This window comes from Haliotis cracherodii, unplaced genomic scaffold (genome assembly GCF_022045235.1).
Source record: "Haliotis cracherodii isolate W230 unplaced genomic scaffold, xgHalCrac1.p SCAF_30, whole genome shotgun sequence".
In the NCBI taxonomy this organism is placed as follows: domain Eukaryota; kingdom Metazoa; phylum Mollusca; class Gastropoda; order Lepetellida; family Haliotidae; genus Haliotis; species Haliotis cracherodii.
The window spans coordinates 1,367,405-1,394,349 of record NW_027266287.1 but is presented as its reverse complement, the minus strand read 5'-3'; the positions used below and the strand labels follow the sequence as shown (position 1 = coordinate 1,394,349).

General features: G+C 41.4%; 3 protein-coding genes across 4 annotated transcripts in view; 2 read left to right on the top strand and 1 right to left on the bottom strand.

The window, feature by feature from the left end:
* The window catches only part of LOC139476985 (serine/threonine-protein phosphatase 1 regulatory subunit 10-like), a 29,939-nt gene extending 18,060 nt beyond the window's left edge, over positions 1-11,879 (top strand). For both annotated transcript variants that reach the window (XM_071259534.1, XM_071259535.1), the window contains exons 7-20: positions 544-877; positions 2,192-2,346; positions 3,089-3,303; positions 3,715-3,889; positions 4,546-4,722; positions 5,245-5,312; positions 5,591-5,644; positions 6,082-6,206; positions 6,551-6,626; positions 7,425-7,643; positions 8,142-8,220; positions 8,486-8,626; positions 8,818-9,090; positions 9,952-11,879. In XM_071259534.1, coding sequence (XP_071115635.1) covers positions 544-877; positions 2,192-2,346; positions 3,089-3,303; positions 3,715-3,889; positions 4,546-4,722; positions 5,245-5,312; positions 5,591-5,644; positions 6,082-6,206; positions 6,551-6,626; positions 7,425-7,643; positions 8,142-8,220; positions 8,486-8,626; positions 8,818-9,090; positions 9,952-10,061 — 2,201 coding nt within the window. In that variant the 3' untranslated portion in view covers positions 10,062-11,879. The remainder of the gene's footprint in view (positions 1-543; positions 878-2,191; positions 2,347-3,088; positions 3,304-3,714; positions 3,890-4,545; positions 4,723-5,244; positions 5,313-5,590; positions 5,645-6,081; positions 6,207-6,550; positions 6,627-7,424; positions 7,644-8,141; positions 8,221-8,485; positions 8,627-8,817; positions 9,091-9,951) is intronic.
* Positions 11,880-11,885: 6 nt separating this feature from the next.
* Positions 11,886-21,358, bottom strand: LOC139476984 (surfeit locus protein 2-like). Its single transcript, XM_071259533.1, has 6 exons — positions 21,262-21,358; positions 20,795-20,952; positions 18,888-18,991; positions 17,561-17,716; positions 15,262-15,377; positions 11,886-14,487 (listed from the first exon to the last, which is right to left on the bottom strand). Exons 1-6 carry the CDS (start codon positions 21,355-21,357, stop codon positions 14,437-14,439), a joined length of 681 nt encoding a protein of 226 aa, XP_071115634.1. The 5' UTR covers position 21,358; the 3' UTR covers positions 11,886-14,436.
* Positions 21,359-21,393: 35 nt separating this feature from the next.
* LOC139477006 (axonemal dynein light chain domain-containing protein 1-like) overlaps positions 21,394-26,945 on the top strand; it is a 41,845-nt gene continuing 36,293 nt past the window's right edge. Inside the window, exons 1-7 of the mRNA XM_071259566.1 lie at positions 21,394-21,445; positions 22,733-22,891; positions 23,742-23,914; positions 24,389-24,489; positions 24,930-25,038; positions 25,732-25,817; positions 26,622-26,678. Coding sequence (XP_071115667.1) covers positions 22,768-22,891; positions 23,742-23,914; positions 24,389-24,489; positions 24,930-25,038; positions 25,732-25,817; positions 26,622-26,678 — 650 coding nt within the window. The 5' untranslated portion in view covers positions 21,394-21,445; positions 22,733-22,767. The remainder of the gene's footprint in view (positions 21,446-22,732; positions 22,892-23,741; positions 23,915-24,388; positions 24,490-24,929; positions 25,039-25,731; positions 25,818-26,621; positions 26,679-26,945) is intronic.

Below are 26,945 nucleotides of genomic sequence, written 5' to 3'. Positions count from 1 at the left end.
AAATCCTGCAATCCCCCGAAATCTGCACGGTGTCTGCCATGTTGTTTATGTACCTGATGTTGTTTTCATTATGTGATTTGGATTGGACTATGCATAGATCCGTTAGGCTAGCCAAAACATAACTCCATAATTCCAGTCTCGTTCGACAAGGATGGAAACTGGACTTTTATTGTCAGTTGACTCCCTTGCCTCAGGAAGATGTTCATAGATTTATTTCCCGAAATTCCGGGGTAGAATAGGTCTTCAGCAACCCATGCTTGCCGTAAAAGGTGACTATGCTTGTCGTAAAAGGCGACAAACGGATAGGGTGGTCAGGCTCGCTGACTTGGTTGATGCATGTCATCGATCCCAATTGCGTGGATCGATGCTCATGATATCGATCACTGGATTGTCTGGTCCAGACTCTATTATTTACAGACCGCCGTCATATAGCTGGAATATTGCTAAGTGCGGCATTAAACAACAAACCAACAACAACTATTTCCCGAAAGGCCAGTGTTGGAACTGAATCAGAACAAAAAACAAACTTGTGTTTGTTTTCAGATAAGAACAAAAAGAAGAAGAAGGACAAGCATAAAGAGACAAAGGATGGGAAAGACAGTAAGGAGAGGAGGGAGAAATCTCATCATCACAGTGATAAGGAGGGCGATAAGGATGGGTCCAACCACTCCAGTGATCACAGTGACAGACTAGGGCAGAAGCCTGATTCTAAGTCAGATAAGGACAGTAGTAAGGAGGATGCCAAAAAACGACCAAAGACTGTGAAAACATTTGCTGCCAAATTTCGGTCGACTGGCATCGGTGAAGATAAGGCAGTAGCCCCTGTTAAAAAGAAGTCCCAAGACACAAATAAACTTCCATTGCTTAAGCGTTCTGTGTAAGTATTTGAATCCCAGAAGATTGAGGGGGTTTCAATCATTGACAGGTCTCATGACTGCTTTGTTTTGAAAGAGTTTGCAGTTACTATGGAGATTTTGGTCAGTTCTCTTGTATTTATTACCATTACGAACAGTTTGGGTCTGTTTATTTCTTGACCCGCTTTAGAACCATATTACAAAACATCACATACTGTAAATTACGTGAGATAAGAGATTTGTTAGAATATGCTTGATTTCAGTGAAATTCACTGTTAATTTTCTAAAATTTTACAAAAAGTCATTCATGACATTGTGAAATTCTGGTCTTATCTAAAGTTGCATGCACAACAAAATATTAAGGTGGGATACTTTATAAAAATATGGTTCACATATTCTGCCTTGAAAAGGAATAGTGGGAGAACACAATATACAAATTGAACTAAATACAATAGACGCAGCAACAAGAAAATAAAGCTTAACAGCATGAGAAATTGTCCTATAGTCCTTGCCAAACTACCCAATAGTTAAGGGATCATAAGGACTAGTGGACTAAAATGTTAGTTTCTACCACTGCTTACAATGGGTTAACGAGACAAGATTAAATAACTCTGCACACATGACAACATGTTACAAACTTTTTGACGAAAACAAAATCTGAAATTTCCCCCCACCTACCAACAAAAGCGGGTTTGTGTTTCAAGGGAGATTACAAATGTGACCCACAATGACATAAGGGACCTCATGGGGGAAAACTCACATTTTGACTTCTCGTTATTTTTGAAAAATGCATTTCTTAGGGCCACAAAAATACAATTCTCCAGCAGCAATTTCTATTTATTACAGAGATAAATGGCCTAAACCATTTGTACTCATTTTATGCAAAGTCCCAGTTTTCAGTCTTTATGACAATCTTGAAACTATTAAAATGACGTCAAACATCACAATTGTTTCCTGGAATCCATAGCACCCTTTTCTTCCGGCAGGTCATACATAAAATCAAGCAAAATAACTGTGTCGCAGAATCAGAATACTGATATATTTAGTTCTATGATGGTTATGTATGACAAGGGTACAAAACATTTATATTGCAAACAAATTATACGAAATATAAAATTAACTAATTTTATTTAAAAAAATAATTGAAACATGTTTCCAAGTAATGCTGCTCCTGTTGTGTAAGTTTATGTTACAGGGGAGATAACTCTGTAGGGACAAATTATCTCCCCTTAACATGATATTAAGAGCTATTAGAATTTTAAGGATTCTATAGCAAGTTAATTATTACAGGAATGTGTACAAAAATTAGTTTCTCACGTTGCTGAATTATATTGCAGTCAAGACGCTAAGCCAGATGAAATTCCTGAGAAGAAACCCCGCCTCACGTTAAGCATGCCACCACTGTCTACTGCTTCCGCTCTCAACTCTTCTCGTGCTGCTGTATCTCCAACAGAGATACATGGCAGAATAAAAGTCATTCCACCTAAAAAACGTAAGTGTTCATCATATTAACATTGTATTATGTTAACTGACTTAAATTTTGTCTTTTTTTCAAATGATTTGACAGTTATGCCGATCATCCCAATTCCTGGTTGGTTTGAAGGCTACTGTTCTGTTACAGTCAGTATGACATGGAGCTAGCAGTGTACACCTCTCAGAGATTCACCCATGAAGCATCCAGGCAATCTGTTATGTAACTTAAGTTGGAGAGATCGCTGCTCAGGTTATCAACCACTGGTTTTCCTGGCCCAAACTCTGTTTATTTGCAGGATGGGATAATATATCTGGAATATGACTGACTTTGTTGTAAAAAAACTTTTCCTACCAAGGTTGATTAATGTTTTGATAAATGCTTGAAAGAATGGGATGAGTTTAGAATATATCACTGCTATCATGTACTTGAAACAGGACCCGCGAAGATCCGGGGTAGAATAGGTCTTCAGCAACTCATGATTGCCGTAAGAGGTGACTATTCTTGTCGTAAGAGGTGACTGACGGGATCGGGTGGTCAGACTCGCTGACTTGGTTGATGCATGTCATTGTATCCCAATTGCGTGGACTGATGCTCATGATGTCAATCACTGGATTGTCTGGTCCAGATTAGATTATTTACAGATCGCAGTCATATAGCCTGAATATTGCTGAATATAAAAAAAGAGCAAACTTGAACCAGTGTTTGCAATATACCTACTTTTTTATTCATGACTTTCATGCATGAACTGTTTTGTCTCCAGCTCCAGAGTTTCACGAAAGCAGTGGTTTCATGGACAGTTTAATCACCAAACCTACATCATACGCTGTGAAGCGAAGAAAGAAGATCTCCCCAGGGAAACCCACAACCACCCCAACGTCGCCGACCTCACCCACGATGTCCAACACATCACCCACGTCACAAGTCCCACCTAGTCCCACAACAGCCCTGGCTCAGAAGCTGCCCTCTGTACCCTCTGTAAGTATTGAGGAAATCTCTTCCTAGGTGTCATATTTAATCTCTGAAATCATCTTGTTCTCAATATAAGGAACATTAGTCTAAAGGATGGACATTTACCAAGAAAGCCTACTAGCCTGAATACCAATAACATATTGCAGTGCCCACCAAAATTGTTTAACATTCTACTCACCCTAAGGATATCTTATTAACAAAACTGGTCCAGGCTAGTGCTAATTTCTATCCCATGTCAGTCACTTTGCTGTTCAGAATTGTTGGATTGTGAGAAATTGTCTAAGTTTGTGAACTGTTAGTGATGTATTTGGACTGGAAATATATGTTTTATTATTTAAGACTTAAGCTTTGATGATTGCAATTGTCTGAGCAGTGTTTTATACATTGTGATAATAAAACAATATCTTTCCTAATCAGTTTTACAAAGATACTCTGGAAACAGCAGAAGAGACATCCAAGGATGACCGGAGATCCCCGTCTCCTGAGGAGAAGATGGATACGGAGGATGCAGATATGAAATCAGTAGTGGACAAACTAGAGGGAGAAATGGCCAACCATGACCTCCACTTGAATGAAGATCCTGATCAACTAAGTATGTTCAATTCTTGTGGCCGAGTCACAGCTTTTGTAGATATTTTTTCTTTCAGTTTTTGAAACCTTTTTTGCTACCTATTAATGAATGTATAATGAAGGGTTTCTCACATTTTACATCAAGAGATTATTTGTATGTGTTGAGTATACTGAAATGGGAAATACACCTCCAGGGTAGAATAGCAACCCATGCTTGCCGTAAAAAGCGACTATGCTTGTCGTAAAAGGCGACTAACGGGATCGGGTGGTCAGGCTCGCTGACTTGGTTGATGCACGGTCATCGATTCCAATTGCATGGATCGATGCTCATGATATCAATCACTGGATTGTCTGGTCCAGACTCGATTATTTACAGACCGCCGTCATATAGCTGGAATATTGCTTAGTGCGGCGTTAAACAACAAACCAACCAACCAACCAACCAACCAAGCTGAAATATTTATTTGTTTGTAAAAATGTGTGCACAAGTGATGGGTGTGTTCGAAATTGTCCTAACTCGTATGTGAACAGTTAAACATGTCGGGTCCCTTGGCGCCAATACTATATGACATAACCCCAAGGCCACACAACCAACCCAAATATGAACACTGGATTGACATGGATTAAAATGACATTATTTTGAAATTGAGATGTTTATGAATGTGATTGGTTTGTCAGCTGAGAGCAATGCAGAGCCGATGATAGATGATCTCCCCGAGTACTCCACGCAGGAGCCCAAGTCCTTGTTGACAACAGGAAGTACAAAGAGGCGGAAACCCAAGAAGAATGTCTCCTGGGCAGACGAGTCGAGAATACGGGAATTCTTCTACTTTGACTTGGATGAAACTGAACGAGGTAATTAGCATATTAACCTTTGTCCATTAAGATCTCTTGTGCACCTGTGCAAACATCACATCACGAGCACCAGTGTATTGTGTACGTCACCTAAATGGCACTGTTGACAGCATTTGAATCATATTGTGATGTAAGGTCACATAATGTCACATAGAAACGATGTCATAGCTAAAGATTGTTGACATCATTCGACAATTGTGGTTTTCTTTTAAGTCGGCAGTCGGGATAAGTGCATTTTTCTGAAAGGGGGCTCAAAAGGATAAGAAATAATGGACAATAAAGAAATTATTACACTCGCCTGTGTGTTAACTGATTTTACAAACCTGTGTAAGAACTGAAATATTACCTTGGCCTTTACACGGGAAATACTATTCTGACAATCGTTTCGTAAACTCATGCTTTTATCATGTCTTCCTATCCACTAAGATATCTGGAGTGTGGATGTTACGATGCCTAAGCATGTTCTTCCTGATGGCAGTCACTAGAACTAGGTAAACATGAGTACCATGTTTTGTGTTTCAGTGAATGTCAACCGACCCAAGGACTCCTTCAACATGCTGAAGAAGCAAGAGATGATGATGGATAGGAAGGTAGGGGTTCTTTATCATTCTGAAGTACTGAAGTACATTGTATACTGCCGAGGAATACACAATGGGTATGGTCCTCAAGTTTGAGTTGACATGCAAGGAGGGTATAGTTTGATTAATCATTATAACTTGCTTTATAGTCAGCAATCCTTGCTTTTGCCTCTTTTCAAGGCTGACTAAATATTAACAGTATTGTTTTCACATTAATTTGAATAAATTGTGGCTTTCCATGTATTGTATGTACATGTAACAACTGTTTCATTTAAAATGTTCTATTTCAGGCCATGGAAAGTGCTAAAAGATTAATCAACGACAACATGGTTGAGGCTCTGCCGGTGAGTACTTTGATAATAAGTGATTAGCAATAGTTTTCATTTTATTATCAAATGGTTACTACCGATAATCACTAATCTACTCGGGGTTTTATTTTTATCATCAAAGCATTACTTGTATCCCTTCAGCGAGGATATAAATTTAGTTCACATTCATTATTTAGTTGAAACACTCGTTTACAACTGAAATTCCTTCAAAGCAACATTGAAGCTAGCTCTCTCACAAATTCGTACCCGAGATTTTCTCTTTGACAACTATAAGCTTGTTTAATTGTTTTGGGGAGCAGTGATTATGTTTCTAGGTTTGTCTCACAATACCCATGGCTGGAACCCACAGTAAGCTGACAGGTCGTGATATAAATGGAATACTGTCCAGAGCAGTGTTAACCTCATGACTCACACTTACCTTTGTTCCTAAGTATTTATGGTCTGTCTTGCAGTGGCGAACCCCTCCATTCTTTGATGATTCTTCCGTCTTTGACTATGGCGCCAACAGTACGGAGAAGGACATTCAGAAGGCCAGAGAACAGAAGGTTCTACAGGCAATTTTCTTCTCAAAAACTATGTAAGTATTTTCATTAATTTTTTAATTTTCCTTTTCAAACCTATAAAAATGGCATCATTTAAAGTATCATTTCTTTAGATGTATGTCTTTATGAAATATTTAAATAAATTTTGTAAAATATTATCACAAGATATTAATTGCAGGGATTTATTTTCTCTATGTCATCTGAAGTATGTTTCTGGTTTAGGAATTACGCTTTCAACATTGAGACATGAACATGAATGCCTATACTTAGAATGATGCTTCAGATGGAAAAGAATAATTTATTGAAATTAAATGGCTGAATAGTAAGTAACACTGATGGCTTGACAACATCCTGACAATGTCACCTGTTGATGATGCAGGGTCCCAGACACTCCCAGTGAACCAGAGCTAGAGTCAATTGAACCCTCGCAACCAAGAATCATTCCCCTTGAAGACGTAAGTACAATCCTTTAGTTGTACAGGCAGAGAGAGGGGAAATAAAATATCAATGCAATTGTTATGTCATGTATTACAATGTCAATGAAAGGTTTCTGTTTTGAATGTACATGAAGTTTTGGAAAGTATGTGCACAAATGTTTTAGTATATGTGCACAGTTGTTTTAGTGTCACTGTGTCAACTGTATTGACGATACACTATTGTCTTGGAATGTTACTGTCACTTGTGACCTGTCGAGATCCAGGGTAGAATGGTCTTCAGCAACCAATGCTTGCCATAAGTAAGAGGCAACTTACGGGTGGTAAAGCTCGCTGACTTGGTTGATGCATGTCATCATGGATCAGTGCTCATAATGCCAATCACTGGATTACCTGGTCCAGACTTGATTATTTACAGACCGCCAACATAAAGCTGGAATATTGCTTAGTGTGGCGTTAAACAACAAACAAACAATACTGTCACTTGCGAGTCTGATTTCATTACAGTGTTGTGATTGGCAGCCTCTCTGCCAGCACTCTCAGCTTCCAAGGCAATCGCTTTAATCGATTCCCGCTCAGAATACGTCCAGTCCACCTTGTTTGTCATAAGAGGCAACTCAGCTGCCAGGATGGGATCATAATATCAATCACTTGATTGTCTGCCCCGGATTCAGTTACTTAAACTGCACCATCACATAGCTGGGATATTGCCGAGTACAGCGTTACACTTGTTAAAGTCTGGAAGTGTTTGTGTTCTCCAATACCTTGTTATGTAAAGTAACCAATGAGCTGTACATCACCCCTTGTTCTCTCTCACAGGAGAATGCAGGAGAGGAGCTGAGTTACACGTATGAAAACCTGTACCCCCAGACCACCGTACAGCAGCTTCCCCCACCCCCCACAGTCGACCCCTATAGCCTGCCCCCAGAACTGGCCAACGTTCTCGCGTCCATCCAGCAACAACAGCACGATCCATCAGCACAGCAGGCCACCAACACAGCGCTGGCTAACATCCAGAATGTCATTGCTTCTTATCTGGTAAGTGTAGGTGGAAGGGTTCCAAGGGAATCTGTGACCTGGGTGAATGTGTGTCATGGTGCACACTGACCCAGACTAAACTGCCACGTAGAAGAAAGTTTGATGGCGGCAAAAAATATGTCAAGAATAAATACAAGAAATTGTTATTCGATGGTGATGGTGATGTTTATGATACGGATATGATTGTGATGTTTGGACCCTCATGTTGGAGTGTTTTGATGACTGTTTCAGCATAGTACGTGTTGATAATGTTTGTCATTTTTGGGTCAAATCCATTTTCAGTGTACACTTTCTTTTGCCACACAGTTTAGAAAAATTCCAGTCTGCAGTTACAGCTGAATTACTGACAACTACATTATAAAAAAACATTCACTCGTTATCCCAAGGGAGGTAACTGATATCCTCAGTGAGTTTTGAATTAATTTGGTTGTGATGCTCTCTGATTGTAATTTTAGCCTCAAATGGACATTTCTCTCAATATGTCACTTCTGTTTCTAGGCGGGATCTGAAGGAAAGACCGGGGAACTATCTGAGAATCTGCGACATGCTTTGGAGCCGTTCAAACAACAACTCCCTGGTAAGTGGAGGAATCTGCTGGAGCTAAATACCATTTGGACATTGTCATAATGTCAGCATTGTTTGATAGGACATTCCCCAATGACAAATTATAAAGTATCTTTTAGAAAGTTTGGATGACAATCAGTCAGTGTTTTTGAAAATGAACTGATCTGAAACCCTGAGTGGATGTTTTAATTGATTATCTCTGTCGTGGTGAGACATTGATTGCCATAGTTTCTGCTACTTAATATGTTGTCCAATATTGATGTGTTGCCATGTTTCAGACTTCATGCAGGGGTTCGGTCCAGAAAATGGTCCACCTGGTCCACATGGCCCCATGATCCCAGGAGCAAGACCAGGACTCCTGGGGACAGCACCCCCAGGATTCCCTCCCATGGGGGGACCAATGCCACCTCGATTTCCAGGTTAGTCACAAGATTGCATTTGCTTTTGATCCAGAGGCTTTTGTCTTAATATTAGTGATCAGATGTGATCATTATACGAGATGTCTTGTGATCAGCATTTTTGTGTCATGTGATCGCCCTTTTTGTGTCATGTGATCGCCCTTTTTGTGTCCTGTGATCAGCATTTTAGCATTGTACATGGTTTGTTTCAGGTCCCGGTCCTGGCCCTGGCCCTGGAATGGGTGGTCCCGGGGGGCCTGGTATGGGTGGCCTCGGCCCTGGAATGGGTGGTCCAGGGGGGCCTGGGATAGGTGGTCCCGGGGGGCCTGGAGGCCCTGGTGACAGCGATGACTGGGGGGAGAACATGATGGGGGGACCTCCGCACGGGCCCCCGATGAGAGGCCGAGGAGGAATGCCCTACATGAGGGGAGGACCACCTCGAGGACTGCCCCCTCGCATGATGAGAGGCCGGGGAGGACGAGGAGGTATGTGTTCAACTTTCAAGACCACTGTAAGGCTACGGTGTCTGGACCCATTTAGAGGCCGATATCTGGCCCGAAGTCTGCAGCAGACTATTGTTTATCACTTCTGTTATTGGCTTTGAAAGGTAACTTTTTTTTTACCTGATAACAGGACAAGGAGAAATGAGGAGGATGTAATGCGTTGTGTTCCATTATTGCAATGAATGCAATGTTCTAACTGAATGGACCGCCTCTGTAGTCTAGTGGTAGAGCGTCCACCCGGAGAGCGGAAGGTCTGGGGTTCGATCCCCAGCCGCGTCATACCAAAAGACGTTAAAAGATGGCACTTGTTACAACCCTGTCAGGCGCTCGGCATTCAGGGGCTAAAACAAGGACTGGTCGGCTTGGAGTCAGTATACTGTGTCTGAGTGGGGTATTCATGTTAAACTGCGGCATGGCATCTCAGTGAGATAGCACTATAAATCGGCATCAGTCCGGACTAGTACAAGCAGCCACACACATGTACATGCACGTCGCTATATACGTGCAATAATCTTGGACGCAACGTTAAACCCCATTTCACCTCACCTCACCTCACCTCTAATTGAATGTTGAAAATAACCTTTGACACGATGTAGGATGTTCTCGGATCTTTGTTTAAAAGTTGCAAGAACTAAAATCTGATTTTAATGACATTCACAGTTATTGTACATAGATGCTTTGAACAGTTTGTATGTTTAAGAAAACATATAATACCTTCCGCTTCACTTGACGAAAAGAAATTGATAGAATCTAAAAATTCAGTTATTGTTGTCTTAATGTATGAGTGTAAGATATGTCCTGAATCCTCTACCTTGTCACAACGGAGCTTCTTACTGATTCCAGGGCCGAGAACACGACCTGTCTGTCGACACTTTGTTCAGCCAGGAGGCTGCAGGTTTGGCAATAGCTGTAACTTTCTACATCCTGGTGTGAACGGCCCACCGAACCCATGACCATCCGCCCACGCAGCTTAATAAGGTTATCTACAGTCTGGCAACAGGCAGGCCGTCCGTCGCTGGGGCTGAGGGAGCGGGTGCAGCGTGCACCATGCACCAGTGAGTCATTCAGGTGGCACACGGCCATGTTACAGTCATGTTGCAGCCACGTTACAGTGGTGTTGCAGCCACGTTACAGTGGTGTTGCAGCCACATTACAGTGGTGTTGCAGCCACATTTCAGTGGTGTTGCAGCCACGTTACAGTGGTGTTGCAGCCACGTTACAGTGGTGTTACTGTATTCATAAGGAATGTTAAGATGTTGATGTTGAATGCTAAGAACACGATATGGATGTGTGACAACACATTGTTAAATGTGAATGACACAAATATGGCATAAGCCAGATTGAAATGTGAACGGCCAATGACAGTCCTCGGGCTGACCCTCAAGCTTCACCACCATGCTACAAGATACACTGACGATGTGAGGAGAAGTCTCTGTCGGCGTGTAGCTCATCCAGTCTTTCAGAATTAACAAGAACACTGATGTAATTTAGCAGTGTTGCCATGGGGCAGCTGTATGCAGTATTACACAACAGTCTTGCGCTAGCAGCTCGACTTGTGCACCTCAGTCAGTACTCCCAGTGGGACTAAGTCACTCAACTTCTCTCCAAAGAACATGGACCAAAGACTTATTTATTCATCATACCCATGTCTGTTCCCACACAGAACTGCTAATGCATCCCCAAACCTTGGGAGTTGATTTCTCAACCACTGAAGTCGTTGACATCTTAATGTGGACAGTTCCAAGAGCATTCCATGGTCACGGAATCGGATCTCAGTCAAGTGTGTTCATTGTTCAAACAGGAGTGTGAAGAGATTCGATCTCAGTTGATACCAGCCTTGCGGACTTGTTGGCATATGTGCTTGACAATCCTTACTCCATGAAGTGTAAGAGTTATGCCGCACAATCTTTGATAGCTCTTCCAACGAAGACCATGTAGATTCTTAATTACAGATCTTATTGAACAGCGTGTAATGTATTGAAATGAAAGTCTTATTTTGAATATGATCCAAATATTGTTCGACATTCAGGTTGAAATACCATTCAACAGACATGCTCAAATATTGCAATTGACCATCTATTCTATGAACCTTTTAACAATGACCTACTGTTACCGCCATGGTACAGGATTGGGAATGTTCCAGGCAAGAGAAATGGTGCTTGTTTTCCAATGCTCACAAGGAGTTGAACGGATGGTGTTATGAAACAGTGTGAAATCAAACTTTGTTTTCATCATGGGAAACAAAATGTTCAAACTATTTTTCTGTGATTATTATGTACATGTTCTCGATAAATTCAAACACACTGCATGATCAATCAAAGTGTCAGTGATCAAGATTTTAGCATGCAGACAAACCTCTTTGTACATGTAAGATAATTCAATCGGTAGAAATTGACAATTTATGAAAATTAACTGGTATGTTGATCATCGAAGTTATCAGCCCATGGGAGTCCAATGTGAAATTTTTAAATTCATTTGACTTGACATGAGTGCTGAGAAGCTAAATTTTTATGCCTTTACGAAATGATGGTCTTTCAAACATTGACATGTGTTGACAGTGCTAGAATCACAACACTGGCGAGGATGCCTTATCAGGACGTCCTCACCGCTCACCTGTGATTTTTTGTACATAGCATGCATGACGGAAAGCAACTTTCCTGCATGTGTAAGATATTCCAATGCAATCTTTGTATGCATCGTATGTGCACTACATGAGCAGCTGATGGCGCAGCTGCATAATGCAGCTGAATAAAAGTAATTCATATTTTGTACCCATGTGTTACATCTTTATTTCATTGTATATGAACAACAAATAATCAAGGCAGTTGTTTTTAATCTTCTACTCTACATGATACCTCTCTGCATAGATCGATCCACAGAGGGTTGTCTCGAGTGAACTGAGCAATGAGTGCCCAGTCAGATATCAGCTTCATGAAAGAAAAACTGTCAATTCTGAATTGACAAGACTCAACCCAAAAGAGACCTAGGATCTGTACTTTACTGAGAAAGTGTTTTGTTACATTTGACTACTTTCTAAATGGCATTGTGTGTTCACTCAATTCTGAAATTTTGATTTTTTTTAAATATCCCCCGCAGATCACAAATGTTCTTTCAATGTATACTCTTTGGGTGTAGATGCCTTGATGTTAAGAAACGATGGCAAGAAATATTCAAAACACTATAATGGTGTAGCCTTTATTATTTACATTCAGAACTGGTCGTTTATCTCATTTCTCGTAAACACAAATCAGATATGCTGGTCTAATTGCTTTGCTCCCTCATACCATGATTTAAAAGGCTTAATGCCAATTAGGAAATTCACCAGTGTCCTCGGCAGAGGTTTTGCACGGGAGTAGGATTTTAAGCAGATTGCACAATACCAGTCCAGTGTCGGCCAAGTGACATATTTTTCATAACTGAAACTTTTGGAAACTCGATGCCTCAAAATGTCCTGTCATTGAACATACACCGTCCTCCATTTTGATGTGATGGCACACAAGTTGAGAAGCCCTATTTTGTCAATAGAAACTACAAATCTGTTGGTTGTGTTAACTTCACAAACAAAGTATCCATTCAAATACTTGTATACCTGTATCAACACATGACCAGAAATAATAATATGGTATCTTAATCTGTTAATGAACCAAAACTTCAGTTATTAGTCACAACTCAAGTCCTGAGCACCTCAGTGCTGCTAAACAGTGTGTTCTCAGAATTGTCTACCAATAACGTAATATTTATTGATTGTACATTCACATACAACAAATAACATTGTAAATAACACTACACCAAGGGAACATCGACTATACCAGTCCAAGTACTTTCATATCTTTGAGTGCAAACTTCATTGTTAAGGGACTCGGAACCACAAATAAATGCTTATTGCAGTGACGAGATGCAGTGCTGTTTTTAGCCAACCCCTGCTGAACATTTCATGTTAGCGTGCCGTGCAGTGTTACTTGATACTGTGTAGTCTGTAGGCCTCTGTTATTGTAAGAGTGAGTGAGTGAGTTGTGTTTAATGCCGCTTTTAACAGTATTACAGTTATATCACGACGTGTCAGCTTAATGTGGGAGGAAAGCCCGAAGTGATACAGGTCTTTGACTCGACGTTAACCACTTCGTTGAAACCCATGAGCACAGGTATGGTGCTGACAAACCTAGAAACATAATCGGGGCGAACCGGGATTTGAACCCACAATCATAGGTTTCTGGCGTACCAAAGGGACGCAACTCTGCACAGCGAATCGCGGCGTCTTAGACGACTGGGCCACCCGTGTCCCTTTTGTAAGAGTGCAGTGATAAGTATCTTCACTGTTGTAATCTGTCATTTTGTTTGTCTGTCGGGAGTGAAATCTGGAATATTTTTGTTATTTGATCAACCAGGTCATCTGCTTTTGTAGTCATCTTTTTAAAAGCCATTTGAAATAAGAAAGCAATCTGATTGGATATTGTGTATTCATCACAAGGGAGATAACTTGTGTTCTACACGGGGTGACACCACGATCGAGCCAAGAGAACTAGACTTTAACATAGGCTAGTGGACACTCTTGCCTTGGGAAGATGGTTTGCCTTCATAAGGGTGAAATGTTGGGCTGGGCTGGGCGGGGCTGGGCTGGGCTGGTAACTCGGGTCGGGTGGGTCCTGAGTAGGACCCAAGATTAGTCACGTGATATATTATTTATATTTCAATAACAATAAAAGTCGCTTATGTTCGCATTTCTTTCTGAATATGCACATATTCTTTCTGACTTTATACGTTTGAGTAAAAATAAACTCCAGTTCACTTCAGAGTATGCATGATCAGACCATTATCTAAACAGTTTTTGCCAGGGCTTCCTAACCAGACATTTTGTACCCAACCTTGAGACCTACGGTGGGTACCCGGATAGTAAATTTGGACCCGTCTCAGACCTTGTGAAATGTACTCAGTTCAGAATAAAAAATGACACATGAATCTTGATGTCAAGTACTGCTCACTCAGACTTGCAAACACCTTTCAGTGAACTCCACTGCAGTCTCTTTACAGCACACAGATTGTCACTGGAAATTATTTCTGCAAAATTCTATAATGATGTGAGACGTGTTTCACCTCGATCAAGCAATGCACTGATGCCACACAGCCCCGACCTGCGACACTGTCAAACAGTGAGTGGTTGAGTCAGTCTCCACCTCGTCCTCATTGAATGAATAGTCTTCAAGGTTCATCATTATCATCATCATCATCAGCCCTAGGTAATCCCCTCACTGTTCCATTGTAAGTTCACACACAAGCATCCAGCCTTGCAGAGATGGAGTCCATGTCAGAATAACCACACCATCGGCAATGTTAATCTCCGGATTTCATCTTCTTATGTTTATTGTCATGTTTTCGTTTGGCCTGCAATTAAAACAAATGAAAAGAACATGTCAAAATTTGACTAAAAATCAACAGAGATTACTAGAAGAGATTATCTGTATTGTAAATATACATTAGGAACAAAAATTGTTTTATGCAAACATTTGGTGGGCATACATAATACACATACTCTTTATACCTAATATGATATTTACAAATAATGGCATTCTTAAAACAACAAATATTTAAGGCGTAATTCAAGTCAACAAATATTTAAGGCGTAATTCAAGTCAATCAGTCCATGGTGTATGAATACAATGTTTGAGTGAAGTGCCCATTTATCATATAGTGCCAAATTACATGCAGCTATGTCTGCTGCAGAAACTCGGCGGCACATTAGGAAACTCCTGTCTCGGCATATTGGTAACGGTAGCCAATAGTTTATTGAGAAAAAAGGCATTGATTGACGTGTAGAGACTGAAAGTAGTTCCAGCTAGGTGACTTCATTTGCATATCTTATCGGATTGTAATCCCATGTTTATCAGATTGGTTTGCCTCATCTATCATACAGCCATAATAAATGGGACTGGCCAACCCAACATTGAGGCTGGTTTCTAACTCACATTCTGATTGGTACGTTAGACCTAGTAGTGTAGCCAATCAAACTGGCAAATGGAAATCAAGGGCAGGTAATTTGTGATCGCAAGCACCACAGGAATGGATGTTAGTGGTGTTAGTGTAGTTTTACTGAAATGCTAGCCCTGGAGACATAGAGGAGGGTTGATCAGGTGAGCTAAAACACATCATCCAACCCACCCATTTTGACGTCTTTTTTGAGGCCCCCCTGCTCAGTGTCGTGACCGCTGCCCCTTCGTCCTCCTCCACGTCACACTCGAAGTCCGAGTTCAGGCCGTCCCCGCCAAAATACTGAGCTGAAACACGAAGGACAAACTATGGAACACAGCTCTAACCTCTGTGTACGTGTGTGGCCAGCCTGCAGGTGTATCTCCCAGATGTAATGGCGAAGATTTACTTGTTTACAACATTCACAACACATACATACAACTGTCTATTGTCACTCCATATGGTTGTCATGCTAAGATCTTACTTATGAAATAAATGATGAGTGAGAGTTGCTTATCATAAAATAAAACACTGCATGAAGAATAAACAACCTGAGACAAGTGGTTTGTTCTCCCAGCGGTGTTTTATTGTACGATAAACAACTCGTCATTTATTTCTTTTATGAGATATCAACATTATGTACAGCCTCTTTAAGGAAGTTGAAAAAATGTATAAATATATATATGTTTTACAGCTTTATAAATAATGATGAATCCCTGAATATAATCCAACCTGGACAATGTCAGACAAGTCCTTTTTATGAACAAGGGGGTTAAGGGGCCAACCATTTGATATTCAGGGAGTGGGGAGGGGGTTGGCTGGGATTTTATCGCCCCCCAAAATAAATTGTTCCCCAAAATACTCCCTTCAGGGAGTCAAGCATAGGTGTCTGGGGACTTCAGGGAGACAAGCATAGGTGTCTGGGGACTTCAGGGAGACAAGCATAGGTGTCTGGGGACTTCAGGGAGACAAGCATAGGTGTCTGGGGACTTCAGGGAGACAAGCATAGGTGTCTGGGGACTTCAGGGAGACAAGCATAGGTGTCTGGGGACTTCAGGGACAAGCATAGGTGTCTGGGGACCTCAGGGAGACAAGCATAGGTGTCTGGGGACTTCAGGGAGTCACGCATAGGTGTCTGGGGACTTCAGGGAGACAAGCATAGGTGTCCGGGGACTTCAGTGTGACAAGCATAGGTGTCTGGGGACTTCAGTGTGACAAGCATAGGTGTCTGGGGACTTCAGGGAGACAAGCATAGGTGTCTGGGGACTTCAGGGAGACAAGCATAGGTGTCTGGGGACTTCAGGGACAAGCATAGGTGTCTGGGGACCTCAGGGAGACAAGCATAGGTGTCTGGGGACATCAGGGAGACAAGCATAGGTGTCTGGGGACTTCAGTGTGACAAGCATAGGTGTCTGGGGACTTCAAGGAGACAAGCATAGGTGTCTGGGGACCTCAGGGAGACAAGCATAGGTGTCTGGGGACTTCAGGGAGACAAGCATAGGTGTCTGGGGACTTCAGGGAGACAAGCATAGGTGTCTGGGGACTTCAGGGACAAGCATAGGTGTCTGGGGACCTCAGGGAGACAAGCATAGGTGTCTGGGGACTTCAGGGAGTCAAGCATAGGTGTCTGGGGACTTCAGGGAGACAAGCATAGGTGTCTGGGGACATCAGGGAGACAAGCATAGGTGTCTGGGGACTACAGTGTGACAAGCATAGGTGTCTGGGGACTTCAAGGAGACAAGCATAGGTGTCTGGGGACTTCAGGGAGACAAGCATAGGTGTCTGGGGACTTCAGGGAGACAAGCATAGGTGTCTGGGGACTTCAGGGAGACAAGCATAGGTGTCTGGGGACTTCAGAGAGACAAGCATGGGTGTCTGGGGACCAATAATCTTACCCAGAATCCCTTCAGGGAGACAAGCATAGGTGTCTGGAGACCAATCATCTTACCCAGAATCCATTCAGAGAGACAAGCATAGGTGTCTGGGGACCAATCATCTTACCCAGAATCCCTTCAGGGAGACAAGCATAGGTGTCTGGAGACCAATCATCTTACCCAGAATCCCTTCAGAGAGACAAGCATAGGTGTCTGGAGACCAATAATCTTACCCAGAATCCCTTCAGAGAGACTAGCATAGGTGTCTGGGGACCAATCATCTTACCCAGAATCCATTCAGAGAGACTAGCATAGGTGTCTGGGGACCAATAATCTTACCCAGAATCCCTTCAGGGAGACAAGCATAGGTGTCTGGGGACCAATCATCTTACCCAGAATCCCTTCAGAGAGACAAGCATGGGTGTCTGGGGACCAATAATCTTACCCAGAATCCATTCAGAGAGACAAGCATGGGTGTCTGGGGACCAATAATCTTACTCAGAATCCCCACGGGGATTACTTTAACATTCAATATCTTTCTCACACAGCGCCAATGACCTATAAACCATAACTGGCAATAGATACCAGGCAGGCTGGCATAATCTCTGCTGCCTTACGTGGATATAGATCACTGTAGCTATCATCTGTGTCCACGTCTTCGTCAGAGTCCCTGTCAGAATCATGGAAACTGTTGCCATCTTCAGGTTCGTCTTCCTCCCTCTTCCTCTTGCGTAACGGACGGAACACTTCCCCCGTCTCCTGGCACTTGGTCCCTTGAATCATTCAAACCAACATAATTGATAACAGAAGTGTTTTTTCAAGTTTTTAAATCGAGCACTACAACTACAACAGGTGACAGTCAAGACCTTATTTATAGTGAGTGAGTATGGTTTTACGTCGCTTTTAGCAATATTCCAGCAATATCACAGCGGGGGACACCAGAAATGGGCTTCACACATTGTACCCATGTCGGGAATCGAACCCGGGTCTTGGGCGTGACAAGCAAACGCTTTAACCACTAGGCTACACGACCGCCCCCTTATTTATAACCCCATGCACCACACACGTATTGCTTAATTCATCTATCCAACATCACATCGATGATTAATGCATCTGATTTAAGTCCCACTATCTCCAACTCGAGAGTTCTGTGAGATGAATATTAGAACAGTACTTCAACCTGTATTCATTACACAAATGAAAACACACTCACAATACTACTTGAAAAAAGAAAATGTCTTTATTTATTTTTTTATCAGCCACTGTGCCCAGGGATTTACACAAAATATAACCAAGAAAGAAGGAAAGTTTGGCTTTACCTGCATAATTGGCAGTGCTCTGCTTAACATTCGAAACATCACACTTAATGTTCAGTTTCGGTCACAACATAGCACTATCAAGTCCACAGGTTAAAATGTCAACAAAGTCAGACACTTAACAAAAGTCAAGCATTTACTGCATGAATACTAAATTCTTATTATTTGAACAAAATATGAGGTCACCATAAAACCTATACATGCATCGTCAAAATTGGAATACTGTAAAAAGAACAATCGTTGAAACCCGCAAAAAAAATATATACAAACTTGTACAAAATGGCTGATTAATGGCAATGAGCAGATTTTTTTAAATATGGCCACTGTGCCAGCCATCAGATTCGAACCCCAAACCTCAAACTTTGGCGTCATCACTGTTGGGAGTGAGTGAGTGTGGTTTTACGCCGCTTTTAGCAATATTCCAGCAATATCATGACGAGGGACACCAGAAATGGGCTTCACACGTTGTACCCATGTCTGGAATCGAACCCGGGTCTTCGGCGTGACGAGCGAACGCTTTAACCACTAGGCTACCCGACCGCCCCTCATTGGTGGGAACAACTATTCAAAGTTCAATGTATAGGCAAAATAAAATCAATAATGCAACTGAGAGAATTGATAACCATACATCTCTTCAAAGCCTTGCTGTATTTCCTCCCCTTCAAGTGACGGTCTACGGCCACCGGCGTCTTGTTGATGTGGGTGAATGTCAGGAGGCAGAACAACTGATGTCTGGAACAAAACATGTGTCGTCCTGATAAATCCTCCATACTTTAATCTCTCTGGCCATACTCCACTCATGTATATCACAGATTAGTGATGGAATGGACAGCTGTCATCAAACATGGGTCATATTTGTTCAAATTGATCAATCATCAGGATATAATCGGTTGCATTTTTTACTGCTTCTTTCCACACATTGTTGGTCAAATAACTTGTTTTAACCATACTTTACAAAATTAAAAAGCATTCCATAAATGAAATACATGATTGGGGATACATCATCCATAGCATCTTCCTGAGGCAAGAGATTTAACTAACTATAAAAGTCCAGTTTCCACCCTTGCTGAACTAGGCTGGTATTATGGAGTTACATTTTAGCTGGACTAACAAGTCTATGCATAGTCCAATAAAAATCGCACAACGAAATCGAAATCCAGTTTGTAAACTGTCGTGCAGATTTCGGTTGATTAAAGGATTTGCAAAGCATGTGCACCGCCAACTCGTTGTCAACAGATATTTTCCAAATCTTTTCAAGTTTTTAATCAAGGTGCATTTCGTGATGTAAGACCCGTTTATCACAATATAGACATTGATTATCGATCAGATTGTCTTGACTAGGCGCCGCTGTTTTGTTTGAAGCAAATGCAAGTGATACGACAGGTGGAATCTGATTGGTCAATAGGAGAGGCTTGGAAAGGACATAACTCGTAATAGCCACCCACTGGTGGCGCTACGATCGAGCCCAGGAATTCCAGCCTAGTTCGGCAAGGGTGGAAACTGGACTTTTAAAGTCAGTTAACTCTCTTGCCTCGGGAAGATGCATCTATTATCACTGACATCCAACAGCATAATTCTCCACATCCAATCATGCACTTCAAATCTATCATTGCATCAGTACACATTAGAATAGGAATCATTCACAAACAATGATAACCAGAATTGAGGCACATCTGGAGGTGTGTGATTTATTTGTTGTTTAACGCCGCACTTAGCAATATTCCAGTTATATGATGGTGAGTCTGGACCAGACAATGCAGTTATTGACATCATGAGCATCAATCTACACAGTTGGGATAAGTTGACAACAACAAAGTCAGTGAGTCTGACCACCCGATCCCGTTAGTCACCTCTTACGACAAGCATAAACTGCTGAAGACCTATTCTGACCTAGATCTTCATGGAAGTGTTTTACATCTACACATTAGCCAAGTTTGTCATCAAGTGACCAGAACATGCTAGGGTAACACAGGTTGCCACGTAAGGTGTCTTGAGAACAAGAGTCATCAGGACATGACAGATCCCCCAGGTCTGGTGCAATTCAGAAATGAGTTTGGCTCTTATACCCAACTTTCGGTTCATTGCCATTGGATGTCTTCAGTTCAGTGAAGAAAAAAATAATGCTGTTCAGTATTTTTCGATATCCCAAATCATTAAAAGGCACCAGTTCACCATAAGAATGATCTATATTGCAAGTTTCATCCAGGAATATTTAACTGTTTTGGAGTTCTGCTCCAGAAACGAGCACTACCCTCAATTTCAGTAAAGTCTAATTTGTCATCAAGAAAACATAAAAAAACTAGAATGTGTTTATACTCAAATACATATGGCTCTGATTTGAACAGCGCCATGACGTCAGTCCGTTATGACGTAACTAAAAAATTGTACTTTGTCGCAGGATAAAGTACAGTCGCACCTTTGATCTTTTAGCAAAGCATCTTAGAATGTGCAGCATCTATCTGGAGCACTGACAACTATACCATAGTGTATTATACATGATGGCCCAAACCAATTTATAATGATAATCGCACTTACTCATGATGTCTCCTGGTGCTTGGAACAAGATGTGGTTTTAATCTGTCGTAGTTATATTCCTTATCTTTATACAACTTGATGAACTTCTTCCCATTCACGTAACCAGACACGATATCTGTCTTGCAAGGCATTTCATGCCCACTCAATGTACATTTTATCTGCAAGAGCAAAATTTAAAGGACAGGTCATATCATATTTCATGGATGCAAAAGTTGTCTCCCTTTGCTAAGAGGTATCATTTAATATTTAGATCACATTCCGGTAAAACATCAATTATGTTCCGTAAATATAAGTAAATCACTTTAATAGCATGGTGTTAATTATTTTATTAACCCCTTTACTGTTAATACGATAAATGTATGACACACACTGTAAAACAAAATATCACAGATAAGAAGACAAATTGTCTAAACTTTATTTGGAAAAGAACTAAACTACCAAATTTGCCAAGTGTAAACCAAACTTACCTTATTTGAATCTTTTATGTGTTCTAAAACGGGGTATTTATTCAGCAGTTCCTTAATTTCTTTTGGTAATGCTTTCACGTGTTCTTTGGAAGCCATCTTTGAGTCTAATCCTACTTCCGCTTCCGCTGTCCATGGCGACGTATAAACCAAAATGGCCGAAGCATGAATTCTGTCCCCATCAAAAGTATGTTTATGTTGTCTTTTATTATATGTGTTGCTTGATTTTTAGTTCCACTGTTTGATTTAATAGATATATATCATGTTGGTGTTATCAAAAAGCTTTGCTTTACTTGAATGATATGGAATACCTGGAAATAATATGATGATAGATCGATCTTGATCCGTTCGGATCTATTCTAACCCTGAGGTTGATCGTTTATGTGCAAAATTAGTACATTCGGATTAATCATTTGTATGGCCTTATACGTGGTGAATTGTAACTGTCACACCCCATTATTTAATCATCTAACTAGATGTCTTGAAAATTATCCCGGTGGGTATTGCAGGTAAGAATAGGTCCCCAGCTACCTGTGATGTACAAGACGCATAATATCAATCACGGGATTGTCTGGCCCTGACTCGATGTTTTTACAGGCCACTGTCAAATAGGTGGAATATTGCTTATTGTGGCATTAGCAACTAACAAATCATGTAAAGCTTTAATTTTGATATTCAAATTGATTTTTTAAAAGTCGTAATAATGGGCTTATAATGATTGCAACAGTTATGTAAGATAAGTGAAAACAAAGACAAATGCAACATGAAATGGGGAATGTTAGTGTGTACTGTCGTCTACAGAATATTATATTTTGTAGTCAATTGGTCCTTGGTCTAAGACGGAGCCATTGTCATGATATGATATTGATAAGTTGTCTAGTGGTAGAGCGTCCGCCTGGAGAGCGGAAGGTCCGGGGTTCGTTCCCGGACGCGTCTCACCAAAAGACGTTAAAAGATGGTACTTGTTGTTACCCTGTCTGGCGCTCAGCATAAAGGGGCTAAAACAAGGACTGGTCGGCTCAGAGTCAGTATACTGTGTTTGAGTAGGGTATTCATGTTAAACCATGGCATGGTATCTCAGTGAGCTAGCACTATAAATCGTCATCAGTCCGGACTAGTACAAGCAGCCACACAAACACACACACGTACATGCACGTCGCTATATAAGTGCAATAATCATGGACGCGACGTTAAACCCCATTTCACCTCACCTCACCAACAGGCTGATCTGACTATCAATGCATTTTAAATTGGTGATCGCTATCAGCCCGGGTGGTAAAAAATTAGAGTTATGTCCCTTAGTGCGTTGTCTTCTCAGCTGCTCGGGTAGCTTTCCCGAGACAATGTTTTCCGAATAAGGAGAAAGTGTATTGCATTCACTTGAAAATAGACACATTTTATAATTTGGCTGATATGGGGTGTCGGGGTTTGATATGAAAACCTCCATGTGACAACTTCTACATATTGGTTTCAGCCAGCTAACTACAGTGGACTCTCCAAAGTAAGACAATGAGTGCCACCGTGGCGCCAGCTGCTATGGATCCCCAGATGCCGATGCCGACCCCTCCACTGATGGACCGATCTGCTGGGATGGAGGGAAGTGGCACTATGGTGCCTGCAGATAGCAACCAGAGTAAGGATTCTTATTTTGTATTCTGTGTTCCTGGACAGATCTGATAACAAGCGATGCATAGATTACTGTTTTCTACGAAAGTGCTTCTTATGTTGTATTTGAGGTCAGATCATCATCGTCATTATTATTACTAATTTTATTTGCTCATTATGTCAATCACTGGATTGTCTAGTCCAGACTTCATTATTTTAGTATTTACCCCTGACTTAGAGGGTGGGGTTATAGAGTTATACCAAGGAAACCTGTCGTTCCATCCATCCTTCCGAGGACATTTCTGTGCAAACCATAACTTGAAAACTACAGCATAGATTCTTTTCAAACTTAGTGAACACTTTCTATACCAATGGGAGAGGCGCAGTGCAAAGTTTGATTTCACTATCTTGATTTTCTGAAAAAATACAGCTTTTTAAGTTTATTTACCTTAAAGTTTTTTACTTAAACCTTTGTGCGACTTGTAACTAGAAAACTACTTCATGGATTCTTTTCAAATTTAGGGAACAGTTTCCATACTAATAGAAGAGGTGCAGTGCAAAGTTTCCCAATAAGTGGAATTTCTGAGAAAATATGTCTTTTTGTCATGTCTGGCAATTAAAAATATCTTGGAGATGAGGTCGGGGTTGCCTTGTTTTTTATTTCATACATCTGGAATATTGATGAGTACAGCATTAACAAAACAAAAAAAATTATAATCATCATTAATTAGCAATACCACAGTATTGGTACATAAAATTATATGGGCTTCAATGAACTTAAAGATGTTAAATGTCTGCTTGTTCTCAAATCTTGTCTCTTTACTAGCTTTGATTGCCTTGTCCATCAGTACTGATTATTTGTATCAACTTTTATACAGGTGTCTTGCCTAATCTGAGGTCCAGCACATCAGTGGACAAGACGAAGCCCCTCCCAACATCCCTGCAGAGTGACTTCCTCCCGGAAGACGTCCTCTTTGCTCTTACACAGGCTCCTGTGTTGAAGGACCAACTAGGACCGCCATCTCGACACAGGAATCTAAATACTTCCTCAGTGCGTTGCAAAATAAGAAATTTTTGCTTTCGAAGAGAAAAGACAAATTTCCAAATAAATTTTGTGATGGTTATGAATGTTCAGAAAAAGTACACCTAGTGCTTGGAAGACATGAGTTATACAAAATCTCTTTAAAATGAAATCTTAGTGCTCACTACATTGCTGGTTCGATGCATATCATCGATCCCAAATGCGTACGTCAGATCGATGCTCATGATATCAATCATTGGATTGTCTGGTCCAGACTCGATTATTTACAGACAACGATCATATAGAAGGAATATTGCTGCTTGTTGCGCGAAACAACAAACAAACATAAAAAGCTTATTCAAAAACACTAACATCTGCATAAATGATGCAAAGATGCAATTTCAGGCTAGTAGAATCAAAATGTTGTGGCACAAAACGCAAGCCCACCAAGTCACACCGTCTATCACTCGTCTTTGTTTGAGATAGTTTTCATGTATTACAAAGGTTCAAGGCCGACAGCGTCCAGCCAATGTGTGGCACTTCCAGCGACGGGATCGATTCAAGCATCTCACTGAGAACACAGCATGCACGTGTGGTGCAGGGAGGTAACTCAGAACATGCAGTGTCAGGACTTTACAGTGGACTCCACTATGTTCCATGATCCAGGAAAGCAAATGTCACTTTAGGCTGTGGTGGTGAAGGGAAAGTCGTTTAGCCTAGTGGTTAAGGCGTTTGTCGTCTCGCCGAAGACCTGGGTTTGATTCCTGACATGGGTACAATATGTGAAGCCTATTTCTGGTGTCGCCCCTCCGTGATATTGCTGGAATATTGCTAAAAGCGGTGTAAAACCTCACTCACTCACTCACTCACTCACTCACTCACTCACTCACTCACTCACTGTAGTGGGGACCAATCAATTTGCTGACTCATTAGCTTGTGTCAGTGTAAATACCAGAACAACAGGATCCGTAAATAGAAAAATGCTAACATTATTGCTTCAGTCATGTCTGTTCTGAAGATGTACGTGATATGATCTGCATCACAGGGACATCTCGTTCCTCTACGACGTTCCTCAAACAAAGGCAACAGCAGAGCGGCCGGAGAAAATTGACAAGAGCATTGTCAGGAGAGACACTGAGGAAAAACCAAGACAGGTGGGTTAGAGCTGATGATGTGGGTTAGAGCTGATGATGTGGGTAAGATCTGATGATGTGGATTAGAGCTGATGATGTGAGTTAGAGCTGATGATGTGGGTTAGATCTGATGATGTGGGTTAGAGCTGATGACGTGGATTAGAGCTGATGATGTGAGTTAGAGCTGATGATGTGAGTTAGAGCTGATGATGTGGATTAGAGCTGATGATGTGAGTTAGAGCTGATGATGTGGGTTAGAGCTGATGATGTGGGTTAGATCTGATAATGTGGGTTAGAGCTGATGATGTGGGTTAGAGCTGATGATGTGAGTTAGAGCTGATGATGTGGGTTAGAGCTGATGATGTGAGTTAGAGCTGATGATGTGAGTTAGAGCTGATGATGTGTGTTAGAGCTGATGATGTGGGTTAGAGCTGATGATGGGGGTTAGAGCTGATGATGTGAGTTAGTAACCAGTGGTCAATGTCCCAACAATAACCGGTGGTCAAAGTCCCAGCAATAATCATTGGTCACTGTCCCAGCAATAACCAGTGGTCAACGTCCCAACAATAACCGGTGGTCAAAGTCCCAACAATAACCGGTGGTCAAAGTCCCAACAATAACCGGTGGTCAAAGTCCCAACAATAACCGGTGGTCAACATCCCAGCAATAACCAGTGGTCAATGTTCCAACAATAACCAGTGGTCAATGTTGCAGGCCCTCCAGCTCCCAGACACCCTGCTGCCAGACGAGTACCACATCGTCAAGAACAAGGGCGTCCTGGGGATTGAATATCATGAAGAGTAAGGACACTAACAACATCATTCCTGTCAATAAGCCCAGTAGGAAGTAATTGTTACACATCTTCTTTCCCATAATGTGAGGAAGAAGGCGTTCTATTTCCATTCTTATTTTAAAGAAAGAATATGACCCGGTATCTCCGATTTGAGCCATGACACAATCCGAATGAGGTGCTAATGTACTGATTACTTTATGCTGGCCTACGACAAGGTGTGTTTCACCTGGTGGGGTCACCTAGTGGTCAGTTTGGTAGCTGTGATCAACACCCAGGTTTCATTTCTGGCTTATTATTATTTGGAGGGGCGGTCGGGTAGCCTAGTGGTTAAAGCGTTCGCTTGTCACGCCCAAGACCCGGGTTCGATTCCCGACATGGGTACTATGTGTGAAGCCCATTTCTGGAGTCCCCCGCCTTGATATTGCTGGAATATTGCTAAAAGCGGCGTAAAACCATACTCAGTCAGTATTATTATTTGGTTTACAGATCCACCAAGCGTAAAATTCAAGAAAGTAGACAAAACTACAACTCCCAATTTAGACTTTTTTTATTACTGCCGAGTCTGAAACCCCATTCAGTAATGAACTATATCACAAGGTGTTTCCATGCCTGTCCCGACAAAAGACTGTCAGGGTCTTGACCTTCATGACATAGAATTATAAAAAATACAAAATACGAGTGTTGACACAAAAGAAATTTGAATATTTTAATTTTATGACCACCAGTTTTATGTTTAGAGCTAAAAAATTCATAAATGACCTTGAAAGCCTCAGGTTGATGTTGATGTTTACTTACGCATGTTTGATTCCAGTAAATACTCCACACAGCCAGACGACCATGAGAAGCACCTGGTCAAGTTCCCGTCTCTGTAAGTCTTTAGTTCTCACCCACTTCCACAAACACACGAGCCACATTGTCTGTCTGTGTCGTGTTGGTGAAACAGGTTGGACTAGTCAATCATTTGGAGTCATCCAGAGTGGAGGTCATGTTGTAGAGGCCCAGGGCCCACTTGTGCAAAGGTTGGTTTGGTTTGTTGTGTAACGCCTCTGTCAGCAATATTCCAGCTATATGACGGCAGTCTGTAAATAATCGAGTCTGGACCAGACAATCCAGTGATTAATATCATGAGCATCGA